The following is a 19,396-nucleotide window of genomic DNA, read 5'->3' as shown; positions in this document are numbered from 1 at the left end:
GACCTTATCAGTTTACAGGGATTAAGTTGGTGCCTTGGCAGGAAGGCATGGCTCCCCCTTACTCAGAACCCCCTGCCCCACTCTGGGGATGAGTTTTGGGGAGAGGGCAAGTTCATCCAGTGTGCAGCGACCTGTTCCATCCCAGCAGTTTCAGAAGGGGAAGCTTCTCAACCTGGCCATGGACAGGGGTTTGGGGCAGGCAACAGCTGTCATTTGTTTTATTCACCAGCCCAGGGCTTCCTCTGTGCTTTTTCAAGTGAGTAATGCCAACGGCTTGCTTAATTACATATGCTAATCATTCAGCCACAGGAATGCAAGCTGAAACCAGAGACGTCCATATTAGACAAAACCATCAGCTGTTGGGTTTTCTTCCCTTAATGTGAAGAGTTTTCAGAGATGCTGCCAGAATGAGTCCCACAAAGGAGATACTCAAACTAGCTCAGATGGTCTCCAGAAACAGAGGAACTGCCCGGAGAAGAGGAGCTTTGTTAGCAAACATCAGCTCAGGTGGTTTGGAGAGGCATTGGACCTCATAGGTCCTCCAGAAGCTATCCCAGATGGCCACATGAGTGTCCTTTGGAGGACATGTCACCTCCATGGGCAGGACCCTCCTGCATCACTGGTGACCCCCAACAAGCCTGGAAGGAGGCTGTGGGTCCACACGTGATAAGGGAAGGATACAGCTTGCATGACACCTGAGCATCCAGCCTTGTACGGAATCATAAAAACTCTGAATGGTTTGGGAGGGGAAGGGACCTTAAAGACCGTCCAGTTCCCACCCCCCACCACAGGCAGGGACCCCTCCCCCCAGCCCAGGCTGCCCCCAGCCCCGTCCAGCCTGGCCTTGAGCCCTGCCAGGGATGGGGCACCCACAGCTGCTCTGGGCAGCCTGGGCCAGCGCCTCGCTGCCCTCACAGGGAAGAATTTCTTCCTCTTATCTAATCCCCATACCATGGTGGGGTCATGTCCTGCCCTGCCCTCCCCGCAGCCAGATCCATCCCAGCAGATCCAGTGCCTCTTCCCCTGGGAAGGATGAAATTTGAGTTTAGCTCTAGGGTTAAGCAGAAGAACTAAAAGCCCAACCAGATCACCATCCCACAGCCAGCTCCCAACTTTGCTTCCAGCTTGTAAAACTGTTGGGCAAAGGGGTTTTACTGGTTTTCTTTGTCTTTGCAGGGAGTTGGTCAGGGCAGAGCAGGGGGATGTGCTGCCCCTGATTCCTGCCAGCTCAGGACACGGTGCTGTGCCCCTGGGCTGATTCCTGCATCTTCAGCACAGCAGGCATCTCTGTGTCTGTATCCACCACCCAGGCTGTCTTGGAGAAGAGGGGACCCAGCAGCAGCTCTCCTGTGCAAGCAGAGCCTGCCCCAAGCTCATGCACACTAATGAACAGCCCAGGGAGGGAGCAGATCACCCCAGCTCCCCCCAGCCTGGAGAACCTCCTGAGAACACCTCGTTTTGCTGGGGCAGGGACCCAGATCGCTCTAAAAATCACAATTCTGCATGCACGCTGCCTCCAGCCAAGCTGTCCTCTGCTCTTGTTCAAGTGTGGTTGCACGTGGCTTCAGCAGACACTTGTGGGAGAGAAAAATGAGGCTGAAACATCCTCCCTGGAGCTTGCAAAAGCTGGACCAGTCCAGCAGGCAGTCAGCCTGGACAGTAATGCCGGATAAAACAGCGGGGAGAGGGACCGTGAGATCAGTCTGCAAAGCTCTGCCATGGGGGACAGTGCTGTGTGAGGGGACACCAGGGGCAGAGGATGGGAAAACAGAGCTGGGGGCAAGGGTGAGACAGAAAAGGGTCATTGCAGGGACAGGAGGAGTTGCAGTCCATTTGGATGTGACGGATGTGAAGACCTTTTGGTGCTGAAACTACTCCTTGGGCTGGATCCCACCACTGCACCAGCAAACCCCACTCCACCACCACAAGAGCTGTTCCTCTGGGCAGACACAGACGTTTACCCTCCAGGCTCATCCAGACCCATGCTATGGCCAGTGGAGAGAAAAAGGGTGCGATGGTAGATAACAAAATGATAAGATGAATTGTACCCCACAGATGGCTCTTTATGGGGCAGTACACGGGAGGGGGTGTATCGGGGAAGGGGGGGAAGGGGAAAATCTTGCTTTTGAATCCTAGCCAAGAGCTCCTCCAGCGCGATTAGCTAAAGACCAGCTTTCTCTTATTGCACACGAGTGGATAGATATTTAACATGCTTGTCCATAATGAAATCCATTATCCTCGTCTTTCGCAGAGGCTCTACAGTCCTGGTTCTCCCTTTTCATGACTGTAGGTGGTGGGGGAGAGGAGGTGGAGGAGGGATGGAGCCAGGTACAGCCAGGCCCTTTGTGTGGCCACTCAGGAGGCACTCTCCCCATAAATGTTTGGGCTCCTAAATGGATCTGACCTCCCCTCCACCAGCCCCTTTCCCTTTCATTTTCTTTTCCTCATTATTCTTGGAAAAAAAAACCCCAACAAAACCACAACCCCACAACCCCTGTCCGGATCATTAGCGTCAGAGGCGGAGACAGGCGCTGAGAGCCACATGGAAGAGGCGAACATACATTTCGTTCAATGCCCCTCAAGTGGCGTTTTGCTCAAGGCTACTCCTTCACAAAGGGAGATGTGAAGAATGGTCCCCACTGGCAGCTTGCCACCAGCTGCCCTGACAGGGCTCGATGCAAAGCTGCCTCTTCAGGGAGACAAAGTGCAGCCATTTCTTCTGCCTTCAATTGATGTCTGAGTTGTTTGGGGAGCATTTAGTGAGGAGGGGAAAGGGGAGGGGGCGGAAATTCAGTGGGAGAGCCTGGGCAATGCTAATAGACATAACAGCTCTGAAAGACCCAAGGTTGAGTGCTTGGTGTTTGGTCTGCCCATCTTTGGCATCCTTCCCTGCTGTCTGGGGGGATATCATCTGTGACTCCTCCAGCGGTCAGGGATTAATGGAAGCCAACATCAGTTGGCCCGGGTACCCCTCAGCCAACTCTTTTCCAAGTCATAGATTCCAATCACACCCCCTTGCCAGATTTCAAGCATCCCAGTGAGTAGTTGTTGCTGAGCATCCATTTCCCCAACGTGCTGTGGAGAGCAGAACCGTGAAGCCTGTGCCACCTCCATGGTTCCCTGCCATGAGCACGTCTTCTTCTGCTTCCTTCTAAATGCAGGAGCACACATTTCCATGGGCATGCAACTTCTTGTCTTCCCATTGCCTCCCAAATCCCACTCCGTCTGCTCCCCTCCCTAGCTTCTGGAGGTAACAGGGTCCCCACCGCAATTATCCAGGTGCTGCAGCCTCTCCTCGAGCCTTCAATGGCTCACATGCCCTCAGTGTGTAAACAAGTCACTGGCTCTTGCATCGTCTCTCTTTGAGGGAGAAATGTCCAAAAAATGCAATCCTTTTTTTCCATTTTCTCATTCCTGCCCAATGGAGTGAAGAGACCTCCCAGGTGTCCCTGGATAGCTCTTCATCCCTGACCTTGCCTTGGCCTCCTGGAGGAAAAGACAAACTAACCCAACTCTACCCACCCCACTGATTTAGGATTGCAATGACCTGAAGTAGCTCCCACCACTAACGCCAATAACCAGTGATTTGCTATAAATAATCAGCAGTAAGAGGCAGTTCAGAGATTCCTGAAGACCAGGGAACCCCCAAATCAGACTAAACTTCAATGCTGCTCCACTGCTCATGGTCATGCTCCACAAATATCAGCAAAAACCATACCCTGAGGTACAGGTACCATGGGTTTCCAAGCCTCACACTCTTCACCATCCCCAAGCCCTGCATGGAAACCCACCCTGGGTAAGCCTTGTCCCGGGTAAGCCCTGCCTGGGGAGGGTAAGGGGGGGCTGGGCACATCAGATGGAGATTTAGTGTCCAGCTGGAGCTGGGAAGCTGCTTGTGGTCAGTAAGGCACTGCAGGTCTCAGGGCTGCTTTGGGATCCTGCAGGGATCCGGCTCTGCCTCGGAGGCTTTGCTAAGCGCCTTCACCCTTAATCCTCCCCAAGAGCACCGGCCCTGGGCAGAGGCAGCATCTTGAAGGGGCAAGTGATGCTGTTCACAGCCCTTGGGGCTGCTCCTCTTTTGGCTCCCTGCAGCCTCCCAGATCCCCCTCCCATCCTCTCTTCCCTCCTGCAATTTCAACGTGTCATTTAAAGAGGGTTGAAGTTGCAGAAAGGAGGAAAACAGGACACGGCTGAGTGTCGGTAGGGCTGGGTGCAGTTCTCCTCCCATCGCACCCCGAAACACAAGGTGAGCTCTGGGTTGCAGGAATGAAGTCCCTGCTGGGTTCCTAAACCCTGCCGAAAGCCGGCTCCCCTCCTAAGAAGCTGTAATCCCTCTTAGGGGAGCAGGCAATAATCAGGGATTTGGCTCTGGGTGTGCAAAAGTGTGTGTGCACAGCATGTGCCTGTGTCTGCGCGTGTGTAACTGGCTCAAAAAGCAGAGAAAGGCAGCGCCAAGTAGGACAGAAAATGCTGAACTGGACAGTTTTGGGCTCCTGACCCCACTGCTCCTGTTGGCCCAAGGATGGCTCTGCCTGGGGCTCACCCCCCGGGCCAGGTGCATACCTGTGCCAGGCTGGAGGGGGTGATCCACATCTGGTGCCAGTCCCGGAGGGAGGGCAAGATTTGTCCTCAGCACTTTTAGCCAGCTGAAAGTCAGGCAGCCCCTCCCAGCCCACGGTCTGGGCTGGCTCTTCTGTCACCAAAGAAGGAACCACATCCTTGCAGGAGCTGTGTGTCCTTGGATGGGTGGCGGGGACCCGATGAGCTTCTCTGGGCAGGAGGGCTGCCCCTCTGTGGGGACAGAACACTCCCTGTAGAGGTGCGTGGCTGCGCCCCTACCCTGGCCACAGATATGCAGGACAATTTCCAAACCCAGGAGCTGAAATGAGATTAGTTCAGTCTAAAAGCAAGGTGCAATACTTGCTCACCGTTCTTTTTGTTACCAGCAGCTGTAATTGAGTGAGAGGTGCACCTCAGGGAGGGTTTCCCATGCAATGTGTTGCCTCGCCCCCAACAGCCACTTGCATGGCCAGCTGGAGAGGCATTGCTCTCTTCTTGCCCTCCCTGGCTGCTCTGAGCAGTTTCAAAACAGTCTACAACCAAGAGAGCTCAGCCTTTGCAGAGAAAACGGACTTATTCCTACCCAAACCATAATTCCCTGCTTGGAGTTACAGCCCCAAAGCCCTTGTGACCATCCTGCTGCTCCTACAGCACGCTCGCTCTGCGACATCCACGTCTTTCCTGTACCGAGGATGCTCAGGGGTATTTTTGATTTCCTGCATTTCCAAGAAAAAACTCAACTGCATTTCCCTCAAAAACTCTTAAGGAAGGAGATATAAATTGCAATGGATGGGGGTCAGGACCCTTAGCTTCTGCATTGTAGCTCTGTGCTTGCAGGAATGCTGAATGGGGGGAATGGATGGCGTTGTGAGCCCTGGTGATGCCGTGTGATGCCTGATCTGGCACACATGAGAAAACCAGGTGCACTGGAGAAAGGTCACAGGAGTATTTGCCTGTTCACTGCTGGCCAAGGAGGTTGGTGCTGGGGGGAAAAAACAGGGCAAATTAAACCCCTAATATGCTAGGCTCATCTGCCAGAAGATCAGCAGCTGCAGCTGACAGCCTTTTCTGAGCCATCTTGGTTGTCACTAGGAAATGCCATCACCTTGAACCCTTGGAGAGATCCAGGAGGAAAGACCGGCATAACAGGAATAAAGCCTCAGCCCTTCAAACAGTTCAGGTCAGGTCAGTTGCGACAGCCAAGATGAGCCTGACTCCAACTGGTCCAACAAAGGCATGGAAAATCAAGCTGCAAACTCCTGTCTTAATTTCTAAAGGGAACAAGACAGAGCTGCAGGACAGGGCTTCCCGGAAAGGATTTGGGCAGTTGGAATGAATTTTCTGGAAAAAATCACAATGAGAGAGGCTAGGAAATTCTGGAGGTGCCAGAACATGTTGACATTTTCCAGCCTATCAATATTTGGGGAAATTCAGCCACAACAGGGGATAAATGTGCTAAAAATGTGCTCAAAGACTGAGGTACAAGCCAACACCTTTCCTAGAGAGAAAAATCTGTGGCCTGAGCTGCAAATTCCAAATTACAAGCTGGCTTTTGAAGGAAACTTTGAGGAAGGAAATGCCCTTACCTGCTTTTCCAGGCTGCCTTGCTACAACATCTTTTGGGGTCATGCACACTGCTTCCCATGTGCAGGCAACCTTTCTCCCCCTGTTTTTGGCTCTGCTCAAAATGTTACATCTTCACCAAGACCAGACACTGCCTGGCAGCATCCCTAGACATTACATCATGGCCACCCAGACCCTTTTCACTTCAGACAGGCTCCCCAAGGCTCTGGGTCCCCATCATACCCTGCTTGGTGCAAAACTGCTGCCACACACCCTGTCCTGGTGCAAGATGTGCAGCTGGTACCCACCAGAGCATCATTTCTGAGGGAGATCAGGGTCATGAAAGAGGATCAGGAGCTGCTAAGCAAGGCAAGCATCCTTTCAAGCACTTGTGCCATTGGAAATGCTGCTCCTGTAATTAAAAGTGAGGCATTTCTTCACAGAGCAGGGAGATGGTCTGTGCAGTTGCCAGCTGAGTGATGCTGTAGGTGCTGAAAGTCGATTGGCTTCAAGGGAACACTGGAAAAGATTGTGAAAAAGAAACCCATGGAGGGTTATTAAACACCACGACCCACAGATTGCTCTGGGCAGGCGCTGCTTATCAGCCTCCCCTCCTAACCAGCACAAGTTGCTGCAGTGAAGATGTGTCCTTCACCACGAATTCAAGAGCAGCAGAAACAAATATCAGGAAAAAGATAACACCAGAAAAAACCTACAAGCATAAATAGCAGTAGTCATCCCAGAAAACACCTACAAGCAAAATTACCAGAGTGACATCATCCAGATCCTCAAATGCTTTTGTCTGTTCCTAGGGAAGTGCCCAGTTTCAGTTCAAAACAGAGAGAATCAGGCACAATTAACAGGTTTTAGCACATAAATAGTGCTGTGGTAAAGGCACTGGCATCAGTAAGTTCAGACAGAGCAGCAATGAGTACCGTGAGTTCACATGCCACACAGTCATTTTGTTTTTCCTTTTTTTTGGTCTGATCCTGCTTTTATTAAAGTCAGTAGGAAAATCATTTGACCCCAGCAGACAGGAAAACAACTCCCCTCTCTGCAATAAAACTCATGTGTGCCACATCCCAGCCAAAAAAAAAAAAAAGGAATTTTTTTCTACCAGAGGCTACCCTGGGCTGCTCATGCTGAGGAGCTCAGCATCTTCACATGAACTTTAACCTGGTCCCACGTGCCTGCTCCGCTGAGGACAGCGGGGGGATTCCCAGTCCCTAACTTCAGAGCTGTTCTTGCTCCTACAGAGAGGCTACAACCAAGTGTCAGCATTTTCCTCCAAGAGCAAGGTGCACGGCTTGCATTTCACAGCCTGCCGCAGGCACAAGGAAGGCATGAGGGGGCTTGGAAGGTCCCCCTTCATCAAAGCCAGCTGGAAACCAGTGCTCCGGGTGTGCACAGGTGTGATCACCTCCATTTATCCACCCAAAAAGGCTCTAATCCTATGGGTCATCTGCCAGTCTCTGGCTCCAAGGCTCAGATTTACCATCAGTAAGTCTATTCTGTCTTGAAAATCTCCAAGCGGTGGAGATAGATAGTTTTATGGTGGTGATCCAACTGTCTTTTCATCTGGATGTCTCCTAGGTCCCTGCAGTTTTATGGTGGTGATCCAACTGTCTTTTCATCTGGATGTCTCCTAGGTCCCTGCTTGCCATACCCTCCACAAGTCCTTCATGCAACTGCCTTGCGGATCCATCCTCATCCCGTTTCACCAAGCACGAGATGAAGATGGTTCGGATGGAGCAGGCTCCTCAGCGCTACGCCCCACTCCACCAGGGCAGGAGCAGAAGTGGGTGTGGAGCCCAGGAAACCTGCTCAAACAGAGAACAGGTCAACTGTCTGCAAAACACCACAGGAAATCTGCCCTGAGATAACGGGGAGAGGGACTGACTCAGCACCCAACGGAACGTGGCTGTGCTGGGGGGACGTGGGTCCTCGGACAGACCCACGCAGACATCACAAGATTTTTGCAGGCCCTGTAGCACCTCTCAGCTCCGTGACGCTGGTGTTTGTTTACAGCCCAGCAGGATGGCTGCCCCATGTCCCGTGCCATTTGAGCACAGCCGTGACATTCGCAGCCAGCCCCAGATCTCATTCACACCCAGGTGCAACCTGCTCTCCAAATTAAAACGGAAAAGGCCAGAAATCACGCGGCTAATGAGCCCGTTCACCCATGGATGCCTCACTCCCACGTCCAGCCCTGCCAGGAAAGGGCTGCCTGTCCCGAGCGTGTGGCTCTTAAGGGAACAACGTCATGATGAACCCACCAGATCTCTTTCAAGGCACCCCTAAAGTGAGGTCGTCGGTTTGGGGTGAGGGCAGGTTGCTGGAGCAGAGCCCTGGGGGCATGCCTTGCTGGTGGCCATGCTCAGAGCCAGGCACTGGGAGATGTAAGCACGTGTGCAGTGTAATGATGGTCCTGGATGGTCTTCAGGTCTCCCCTGTTCAGGGAGAAGAAAGAAGAGGTTCCCCCTAATGGGATTTCGTCCGTGCTGGAGAGTCCTTTTCTTGTCGTCTTGGCTTCCCACCACTCCAATTGATCTGCCTGAGAGTCGGCTGGATCCATTAATCATTTACACACTGGAGTCTCTTTGGAAAAAAAAATAAAATAAAATAAGCTCTGTAACAAAATATAATTAGTACCCTACTGTCACACTGGGAAACATCCCTGTGCTGGGAGGGGGAGCCAGTCACTCCAGCACCCCAGTTGCAGGGGTGGCATTCCTGCATCCTTCCAGAAGTGCTGGGGCACCAACGTCCCTGGAAGATGCCACGCTCCCTGGCACTGGGAGCAGGGAGGCTTAGCTCCGGCAGCGGTCGTATCCAGGAGGGAGGACTGAAAGCACCAGCTGAGAGGCCAGTGAGCAGGAAGCATCGGGCACGAGCTGCTGAAGCTGCAGCAGAGGATGCTTCACCTCAGCCCCTCACCTGCAGCCGGTCAGCTCAGTGAGGTTTCCTAAATAGATTTCACATCTTCCTTATAAACATAAACGGCACAGATTGGCTTAACGAAGATGGAAGGGCCTTTAAAGTGGGAATCATAGCTCCAGTCTGGGCCATAAAGTATCTTAGAATAGCTCTCTGTCACGGAAAAATATTGCACATTGGGGAATCCGTCAGGGAGGACGGAGGCAGCTGACGCAGTTGTGGGCGCTGCAAGGAGATGGGGGTGGTTTGGGGATGGAGTTGGGGACGACAGGGGTCTGCAGAAGGTGTGAATCAAACTGAAATGCTACAGAGGCTATTCCTCAAACCGCTGGTCCTTTGCCTCTTTAGTAACCTGCTATGGAGGGTTTCATCCTGTCCCAGCATACCTGGGGGGGAATCTGTTACACCCCAACATCCTTTGGCAAGGAGCTACATAGGTCTGCAGCTGCTGAAGGGCAAACCATCCACTTTTTGTTTATTCCCAGTCTCTTCTCTGGCTTCTGGAAAGAGAGGAGGATCTCCAGAGGAAACGTCTCCGGGATGGAACATCGCCAGCCTGAAGGAGATGTCTGGATCAAGTGGCTCAACCACACTCTGAGTCCCTCCATCCCCAGTGTCCTGCTTATTGGCTGCTCTCCCAGGGAAGTTGCCTTTGGGGTGGCTTTTCCCTACAGAGGACTGTGTTGAGTTAAATAGGAGCAAATCCTTTGCCCACCCAAGGCAAGACCATGTCTGCTGGTCAGACCACAGGCAAACCTCCATGAGTGGCTTTGTTGTGCCCTGCAGTTTGTCTTCTCCTAAGCATTGCAAATCAAAAACTGTGCTTCATACCAGCTGGCAGGAGGAATGCTCACAGCCCATATCTAGCTCTTGCTTGAGTCCAGACCAAACAGAAAACATTGTTCGGTGCCCCAGGAGGGTGGTTCAGCCTTGAAGGGCCACCTTGGCATTGCATCCTGGGGATGGAAAACCCTGATGCAGATGTGTTTCTTCACCTGGGTAAGCCCAGAGTTGGAAAACAAAACAAAAAAAGACATTAAAATCTTAAAATCATCCCCTGGTCTTGATGCACAGCTGAGGATCAGTGCCATCACCCTGGGATGCTTGTGGAGAGCAGCCAGCAGAGGTGCTGAGCAAGGTCAGCGGCAAATCTGCCTCAAGCATATGAGACGTGGGGTGTAAAAGGCTATGCAAACCTTGATGAACCAGCTCTGAACACTATTCTGCTGCTGTTAAACCTCCCACACAGGGCCTGGCAGGGTTCCGGGATGTGCTTTTACCCCAGATCACCCGAGGGCAAAGCCACAGCCATCTGCAGAGGTGGTTTGCACGTCACCACCTTCTTTTGGGTGGAAAGAGAGTTGAGCACTCCAGGCATGAGCCAGCCGACTGGGAGGGCTGGAAACCTGGCACCAGATGAGTTTCCCCATCGCTCCAACCCCCTGGGAGCCCCATCACCCCCGAGCTCCTTCCAGGCTTGTCCCAAGGTGCTACCCTGCACTGAACACATTGTAGAGGACGGAGCATCCCTCTTGCTCACCCATGCAAGGCTTGGCTAAGGTTCATGAAGAGGCCTCCTGGAAGCCACCACTGCTCTGACATACAGAGTAGCCAAGGTTAATCCTATAGGCAGTACAAGTTCTACTGGGCTTTGGGCTGCTGTGCAATATGGGAAGTGTCTGGAGCCGAAGCTGGTCCAGCTTGAGTGGAATGGAGAGGCTGGGGTTTGATGGACACAGAAAGGGGGCGGTGAGCCTGGCCAAGCCACGTAACCCTCTCCACGCTCTGGAAAAGCCACCCCTAGGCTGGAAAATGCTCTCTCACTACTTTTGCACCCAAAGCCAGTGGCTGCAGGACTTGCTGGCCCATCAGACAGCACTGCCTGCTGCCTGCACCCACCCTGCCCAGGCTGAGGAGCCGCTGCTGTCCTGAGAGGTTTGCTTTAAACCAAATCCCTTTTTATCCCATGGAAAGACAACCCCAAATCCTCAGCACCCATCGGAGCACGAAGCCCTCCCACGCCTGAGCCCAGGGAGTGATGGATGCTGCTGTCCGGCATGCCAGTAATAAACAACCCATGCCAAATCCCCCACCGCCTGTGCCTGCCGGTACCTGGTGAAGGACTTTCCATCCAACCCCCCCAGCTCCAAAGCAAATGCAATTAGCAGCATCACCCAGAAAACTTTTCTGGCTGTGGTTCACAGAAAGATGTTAATCCCTCCATCCGCCACGGGGCCGGATCCCAGTGAATGCCTGTCGCTTGCTCATCTTTTGTTCAGTACCTGGAATGGTCCCCCCTCTGCCCCCCCCTTCCCTCCAGCAGATGCAGCGGATGCGATCATCGTGGGGGGATATAAAAAGCCACCGGGACCAGTGGCCAAGTGGCAGATGCTCTCCTGGAGTGTGCGGGAGAGGGGGACAGAGGGCGTGCGGTGGCAGCGCTCGAGCTCCCACCCCAGCCACAGGTAAGCCCCCCAAACCCAGTCCCCCAGCCCTGTGGGTCTACCCAGTGTGTGTTGGGGGTGCTTGGGGAGAAAGAAAGTTTGGGATTGATGGATGGTGGGGACCAGTCACCGCCGGGGGTGACACGCTGCGATGGATGGCTGCTGAGTAAGGATTTCCCAGCCAGGGAATACGGGCAATAAAACACACCCTTCCCTCCCTGCCCCGGCTTATCGCCCTCTCGCCTCCGTTTATTGCTGGGTTTATTTGCATTATGGCATGTTAATGTGTTACAGAGGTGCTGCCCGCTGCCACCCCAGACTCTCAGTGCTGCTGTGTTGGGGAATCCCTGGTGGCAACAATTCAGGAAGGCAGAATTTAGTTTAGATTTGATCTGCCTCGCTGTTTAATTCTGCCTTCCCGAACTGCTATTTGCTGTCATAACTATCAGGGTCTTTTTCTCTCTGCCGAAGAAAGTCCCCCTCCATCCAGGCTTGAGCTGGCAGCTCTGGAAAGGGTCAGCTCTCCCCTCCAGCCACACGTTTGGGCCAAAATTGAGGTTTTTGTCCATTTTCTTTCAATGTGGGATGGGGGTTTCCTCCCATAGAGCTTCCGCAGCATGGGGGAAGGTGAGACGTGTGAGTCCACACTGAGTTAAATACAGCTGCTTGGAAAGAGTTGGGGTTTGCAGAGGGAAAGCAACCCGGGCAACCCTTGGGGACCCTAGAACCAGGTCCCATGGGTGTCTGGGAACCGACCCCAACCTCATCCTTGGTGGCAGAGCAGCAACAGCCGCTTGAGCCCCCAGGTTTCAGCTGGATCCTGGGTTAATTTTGCAGCCCCTGGGGCACGCCGCATCCCAAACACCACCAGCACTTGCTATAGCCCTTCCCAAAAGCCAAGCAACAGACTTCAACATTATTTAATTAATTTCATATTCACATCAAATATTCATGTCTTGCTCTTCTAATCCTAATTCAATATTATTTACAGTTGTGTCTCCCACCACGCAGGAGTTTTGCAGCTGCTTGAGGGGCATCGCAGAACAGGTTAGGAGGGAGCACATATTTTTTTTTTAGAGGACTCAGCTTGCAAAGCCGCAAGTGGTTTGTAAAGGATGAAACCTGAAGACAGCTGCCTGATGCTTTCCCCTTGCAGCATCACTCATATTTATGGGGTTCTTAGGAGACAGCAGCAATCCCCACTGACTGTGGCTGTCACTTGCAGTAGCAGTGACAAAAGACCTGGGCTCTGGAGAGATGCTTTTTGGTTCAGAAAACAAAAGGGGGGGGGGGGGGAACGTTGCCCATTTTTTGGAGTGGCTGAGCCGGGGCAGAGTCATGCGAGTGCAGGCAGGGAGGCAGCTCAGTTTTGGGGGTTGCCTTCCCTTTTCCGTGCCTTTCAGCTCCTGGGGTGTAGAGAGGAGCATCCGTTTGCAGCACGCTTGAAGTGGGAGGAAAGCTTTGCAGAACGAGGGATTTGCTGCACTAATGCACCTGCGGGAAGGGGCAGGGCTGGGGGAGGCAGGAGAGGACCCTGCTCCTGCAACCCCAACAGAGACAACTTAGAAAAGGGAAAGGGTAAGACGGACGCATCAAAGAAGGCATTATAGAATCTCCTGAAGGAAAACAACCAGGGTTGATTGTTTGGGTGTTTTTTCCCCCCCATAGTTCCTGCACAGTTTCTGGGCTCGCAGCCCCTTGCATCCCCTGTGTGAGCCCCGTCTCGCGCCCCCGGCCAGGATGCTGAGCGTGCTGTGGAGCAGCCTGCCCGTGGTGCTGGGGCTGCTGCTCTGGCACCCTGCCGGCGCCAGCGGCCCATGCTGGGAGAGCAGCAAATGCCAGGACCTCACCAGTGAGGCTGGCATTGTGGTAAGCCTGGGGATGGGGATTGTCTTCCAGTTGCTTTGGTGTCTGACCAGCCCCCTCTCCCCCACCAGGGATGGGCACAGTGGGCTGGGGAAGGAGATGCTGGGGATGCCGACACTGTGGAATGACCCACATCAATGTGTGGTGATGCTTTGGATCCAAAGATCCACAGGTTTCGGTGAGCTTGTGCCTGCTGGCTTCATGCCAGCATGCTACAACAAATTGTTGAGCTTGCAGCATCCCTCCTGCACAGGATGAGCCAGCAGTTTGGGTATCGGCTTTACCCTGCACCCAAGGGTGCTTGTAGAGGGTGGTGGTGGTCAGATGGTGCAGCAGCTCACCTTGTGTGGGTGCCAAGTATGCTTGAGGGACCCCGCAGTGGGGCTGTGCCCCCCCCCCCCCCCCCGTTTTCAGCCACCTAGGGCTGGTTTGATGCCTGGGCACGATGCTCCAGCCTCAGCCCTCAAAGGTCCCCACCGAGGGGGTGGCACCCACATCTGGGGCCCTCCGCAGGGCACAGACATGAAACCACGTTGTGAAACATCCCGCTGGGTGCAAGCAGCCCCTTGCAACACCCCCACCCGAGGTTGCCCGGCCACGTGCTCACCCTTCCTGCATCTCGTGCCCCCGTGCAGGCATGCGCCGCGGTGTGCAGAGCTGACCTGTCGGCCGAGGCGCCGGTCTACCCTGGGAACGGGCACCTCCAGCCCCTCTCCGAGAGCATCCGCAAGTACGTCATGAGCCACTTTCGCTGGAACAAGTTTGGCCGGAGGAACAGCAGCAGCGGGGAGCACAAAAGGGAGGGGGCAGCGGGGGGCAACCCACCACCCGCATCGCTGCCTGCGGGCCCGCCGTCCCGCCATGAGGAAAAGCAGGGAACTGGGCTGGAGCGGGAGGAAGGCAAACGCTCCTACTCCATGGAGCACTTTCGCTGGGGAAAGCCGGTGGGTCGCAAGAGGAGACCCATCAAGGTCTACCCCAATGGGGTGGAGGAAGAATCGGCTGAGAGCTACCCGCTGGAGTTCAGGCGGGATCTGCCGCTTGGCAGCACCAGGCCACCACCCGAGGAGGAAGAGGAGGAGGAAGAGGAAGGCCAGGAGGAGGAGAAGGCGGCTGGTGGCTCCTACCGCATGTGCCACCTTCCCTGGCATGTGCCCTTGAAGGACAAGCGCTATGGGGGCTTCATGACCTCGGAGCACAGCCAGACCCCTCTAGTGACTCTCTTCAAAAATGCCATCATCAAAAGCACCTACAAGAAGGGGCAGTGATGGGGGAGAGCCTGAGGGGCCTCCTGCCCCCGCCACCACCCCCCTCGTAGCTTTAGTGTCCTGCTGGCATGTGTTTCACTTATAGATCACTCGTTATGTCGTTCTTAATTAGTACTCCAAAGGGGTCTGCTCCTGGATTTCACTGGGTGGGAACAGGTTAGGGATGAAGACGTCAACTGCTTCGCTGCACCCACCGGACGTGCACGGGGACAGGGGCTGACGCCCAGTTTGGAGCATGCCAGATGATTTTCATATTTTCACTGAGCTGTACAATACTGTAAATGATAGATTAAAAGGATTCTAAAAAAACCCCAAAACTAATAATGCATTTTTTTGCAAGCTAATGAGGTGTCGGCAATGTCTCCAGGGGTGGCTGGTGTTTGTAAGGGGGCAGAAAAAAATACTTGCGAGGTAAAATCCTACAGCTGGAGGGTAAAGAGACATAGCTGGGACAGTGCTGGGGGTTGGGCTCGGGGAAGAAAGAACAGTTCTGCACCTCCAGCTTGGGAGCTTCACGAGAGCTGGCTGTGGGGCTCCAGCAAGGCTGGGCTCACGGTGTTTTGGCAAGGGCCAACTCCTGCACACCCCAGCAGCGTGTTTTGGTCCCAGAGAGGAGCCCTACACTGACATGACACCAGATGACAGCATTTGCTGGCAGCTTGGGAAAATGCAGCATCCTCTGGGTGCTGCCCCAAGGAGCAAAGGGACCAAGCCAGGCTCCCCCAGCACCCACCACCCAGGCAAACTCATTCATCCCCCGTTACACGATGGTGCTGAAGAGCCTAGGTACTGGTAAAAGCTTTGTTAATTATAAAGTAACACTGCTAAGTCACGTCGTGGGGCGCAGGCTGGGGAGCGTGCCTCGGGTCGGTGTGCTCGGGAAGAGGACAGGTTTAAAACCAGTTTCATGTGGAAGCAAACCTGGACCAACTAACTCCTTATTGCTGTGCAGCCATGCCCATCCCACCTCCTACATCCTTCCCAGGCAGCAAAACCAGCAGCGCTAATATTGCAATGCTGGTCTCACACGCTGGCTTGGTGCTTCCCACCACCTCCCGCTCCACCCAAGGATGGAAAGCTTGTGCTGAAAAGCTGCAGATGCCCTCAGTGGGATGAACCAACCATCATCCAGGCCCTCAAAGGAAAGGCTTTGGGGACTGGGATTGTCATACATGGGGTTGTGCATCCTTGTTTACTTGGTATAACATGGTGGAAATATTGGTAAAGGCACAGAGGGCTCGGATTAGTGGTTTTCCCCCCACTCCTTCACCAAGAGATGTCCTCGATCAGTTTAACCCAGTGAGAGCTGCTGGCGCAGCCCACGCATGGCTGGAGCACACGTGGCACGGTGTGCACCGTATACATTCCAGCCCCTCAAATAGCTATCCTGGTGTTTTATTTTCCAGTTTGGCTTTGGTGAGTGGGTTTGGGCACGTTCCCACACACTGTGAGCAAAAGGCCAGGACCCTTCCCCATGGTCCCGCAGGACAGGAGAAAAATGGAGGAAATACTGAATTATAAAAGATGATAAAGATGAAGCCCAGTTTGGGTCAGATCGCGGGCACAGAGCTGGGGGAACAAAGCTTGTCCATGGCCAAGGCCATCCTCCTCCTCACCCCATGCCTTCCCTTCTCCAGCCCAGCAGCAACTTGGATTTTTCCTCTCCCAGGGGAAGGAGATGGCACCCAGCTGCCATCAACATGCCAAGACAGCAGAGCCCCTAAGGTGACAACATCAACATTTATTTGAAAAGGGCACTAAGACGGTGCATTTGAAAATATCAACGGCTTCTTGGCCCTTTTAACAACTCGTTCCCCCCCTCCCCCACCCTTGGCTACACACAGAAATGCCACAGTGCTCTGAAATACAGAGATGGAAACGCACACATGCACCTAAACCGACGACTTTATAGAAATATACTTTGTCATCTATACGTACACAAGTATCTAAACTAAACGTGATGTACAAACAGGTCACTTACACCACAGGGGCGGCGGAGGGTGGACATTTACAGGTGGAGTTTGGGTCCCAAAAATGGGGAGGGGCTGTGGTGAGACATGCTGGGGGATGAAGCCAGCCGGGAGGTGATGGTCCTGGCTACGCTGCGCTGTCCCATGGAGCTGAGCAAGGGAAAAGTGTTGGGACTGGAGGCTGCTCCACAGGGATAACCCACAGTCCAGCTCCCCAGAGCAGGGGCCAGGGGTATTTTCTGCCCTGAAAGAATGATGTGCACCCCAAGATGTGCCGTGTGGTGTCCCTGTGTGAGCAAACCTTGTGCTCATCTTCCTACCTTTGTGGTTTTGAGAAGTTTTGCAGGTGTTTTTCCCACAGACACGCTATTTGGGGATTAATACTTTTTCCTACTGTGTTTTGTTAAAATTTTTAGTGCTTTTCATTACAACAGCCATGGGAGCAAAATGCTCTTCCTGAAGCAGTCGGCTTCACATCCCCACTGCTGACCCCAAAACCTGCCTCAGCCAAAACTCAGGCTTCAGCAGGACCAGGCACAACCCAGGGAGCAAAAAGGGCTCGGGAACAGGGGACGGAGACACACGAGGACCCTGAGGAGCAGCAGCAGCAAGGGGAGAGCCTCAGGCACCAGGCAGGGCTAGCACAGGCAGAGGCACTCTGTGAGCGGGGCAGTGCTGTGATCCACTCAGGGACCAAAATAAACCCTTGTTTTTCCTGTTCTCTTAAGCTAGATCATTTCCTAAACCCGGATTACAGCACAACCACACAAACAAGCAGTGACCTCAGAGCAATCATGAACTGTATCTGCCACTGAGGGGAGAAAAAAAAAAAAAAAAGAAAAAAAAAAGGGTGGTGGTGGTAATGTGTAATTACAGCTTAAAATAACTGCCTGAAGATCTGCAGCAAGAATTGGCAGAGAACTGGGTCATGGCTGAAGCGACCCAGCCGAGCCCGTACAAATGCTGAGCGGCTGCGATCACCTGCCGTTCCCTCCACAGCGTGCAGAAGCAGCTCCCACATCTCCAGCTTTAGCCCTTTCTGCGCTCTTCACGTGGCAAAGACAGAAGCAGCACGTCTGGCCAGATGGGAAGGGGCTGCCCGAGCTCGCAGGAGACCCCCAGGCTGCTCAGGGGGCAACAGCGGGGAAGCGGCAGGCAGCGCACCCAAGTTCACCTTGCCAACAGCGTTAGCGCAGTGGCCCTTAAAGGCATTTGGGAGCAAGGCAGACCCTGCGAACATCTGAATACACCCAAGGCATCTTTCCTCTCCATCTCACCTTGACGTTGCAGTTTTGGTTTGCTAGGATGCAGAATTTCCTACGACATGTGTCTAAAGCAAAACTCACTCTAGCCTCATCTGTCTCCAGCCCAAATCCAGTTTTATCCTACTGCACAAGAAACGCAATCCGTGGCCTGCCAGGTGCAGGGTCTGCAGGGTGGACCCTCTAAAACACCTCTTATCACCACTATGTCCTGCAGCACTGGGGTTTCTTTGTGATTATGATTAAGGTTTGAGTTTGTCAAAGTGATTCTGCCAAACAAAATAAACAACAATCGTTTCTTTCTTTGAGACAAGAACCCCACAACTGTGAAAACCCAACCCAAACCCCATGAAACCAGTGAGTTAATACATTAATATTCCCCAGCATGGTGGTTGCTCGTGCCTTGTGTCACCGCTCCAGGTGCCCCACTGCACGCCCAGGTGTGCTGCCTGCGATCTCAGTCGTGTGAGCAGCCTGCCAGTGACCCGGGCAAGAGGCATGGCTCTTGTGGATTCTGCCAAAAAAAAAAAAAAAAGAAAAAGGGGGGGTTCTCCCCAAAAAATCATGTTTTCAAGTGACCTGGAACCAGCCAGGCTGCTGTGTGCCCCCACACTGGGATGGGACGATCAGCACTCTCGCGCTGCACTGGGCAAAGCCTCCATCCAGGGCGCTGGGGCACCACGAAGCGCCCAGGGAAACCGGCCACGCAACAAGGGGGCTACGGGAAGATGCAAGCTCACAGGCTAGGAGCTGGATGTGGGGACCCTACCCCTCTAGCAACCTGCCTCAAGCACCAGCTCAGGCAGGCTTTGGTTTTGGGGCTGTCCCAGGCTCCAACCCCAGACCCCCTCCTGCCTTTTACAGCCTCACACCCTCCAGGCTCCAGCCCTGCCCTTGCCAGGGGCTCTCCACGTGGTGGGGAAGGATTCCCCAGGGAACAGGTCTGCTTTATGCCGGGAAGATGTACATGCCCTACGTGTTGCGCCTGGAGACAGGGCATCTCCTCTCCCCTTCCCAAAAAATAAAACCAGAGAGGGTCACAGCTAATCCCCACCTCCCCGTGCCAGCTGTGCCCTGAGCCTTCTGCACCACCAAACCGCTGCAAAACATCACTGCGGAGGCAGAGGGTCACAAAATAAAGTACGGGTTTGTGGTGCCAATGAATCTTGGGGTGGCCCCAGTGTCCTTGTCCCCACCCGTCCTGCAGGAGGCTGCTCTCCTCACAGGGTCAGCAGTCTCTCCCCAAGAGGTCCTTTGGTGCGAGCTGTGCAGCGGTGGCTCTACCCTACCAGCACAGCCACATTCAGTACACACACAGGTCCGGGAACTTCATCTCGTACACTGGGATGGAGTGGTTTTGGGGCTGGCCATAGGCGGCTGTGATGGTGCCGGAGGGGCTTGGCGGTGGCCTGAAATGCAAGAGATGGAAGGAGGTGGTTTTCAGACAGGTTTGGGGAGGAAGCAAAGCCTGGTGCAGAAAACGTGCATTCCTGCAGCATTGCAGGGTTCCCCAGTGCCCCCGTCTG

The 19,396-nt window shown here is 53.8% G+C and overlaps 2 protein-coding genes across 6 annotated transcripts in view; one reads left to right on the top strand and one right to left on the bottom strand.

The window, feature by feature from the left end:
* Positions 1 to 44: 44 nt before the first annotated feature.
* Positions 45 to 17,581, top strand: POMC (proopiomelanocortin). The gene is made up of 3 exons (XM_080388637.1): positions 45 to 7,716; positions 7,773 to 13,373; positions 14,006 to 17,581. Exons 2-3 carry the CDS (start codon positions 13,245 to 13,247, stop codon positions 14,636 to 14,638), a joined length of 762 nt encoding a protein of 253 aa, XP_080244763.1. The 5' UTR covers positions 45 to 7,716; positions 7,773 to 13,244; the 3' UTR covers positions 14,639 to 17,581.
* Positions 16,460 to 19,396, bottom strand: part of EFR3B (EFR3 homolog B) — a 40,778-nt gene continuing 37,841 nt past the window's right edge. For all 5 annotated transcript variants that reach the window (XM_080388619.1, XM_080388620.1, XM_080388623.1 and 2 more), the window contains exon 23: positions 16,460 to 19,279. In XM_080388619.1, the coding sequence (XP_080244745.1) occupies positions 19,174 to 19,279 (106 nt within the window). In that variant the 3' untranslated portion in view covers positions 16,460 to 19,173. The remainder of the gene's footprint in view (positions 19,280 to 19,396) is intronic.

Source organism: Falco punctatus (assembly GCF_963210335.1).
Source record: "Falco punctatus genome assembly, chromosome: 5".
Classification (NCBI taxonomy): Eukaryota; Metazoa; Chordata; class Aves; order Falconiformes; family Falconidae; genus Falco; species Falco punctatus.
Note: the sequence above shows the minus strand (reverse complement) of the source record. Positions and strands in the feature narration are given on the sequence as shown.

Excerpts from the sequence above, each read along its gene's own strand:
- POMC (XM_080388637.1), top strand. The coding sequence starts at position 13,245 with ATGCTGAGCGTGCTGTGGAGCAGCCTGCCCGTGGTGCTGGGGCTGCTG. Across the intron at positions 13,374-14,005 it reads CCAGTGAGGCTGGCATTGTG|GCATGCGCCGCGGTGTGCAG; the intron begins GTAAGCCTGGGG and ends GCCCCCGTGCAG.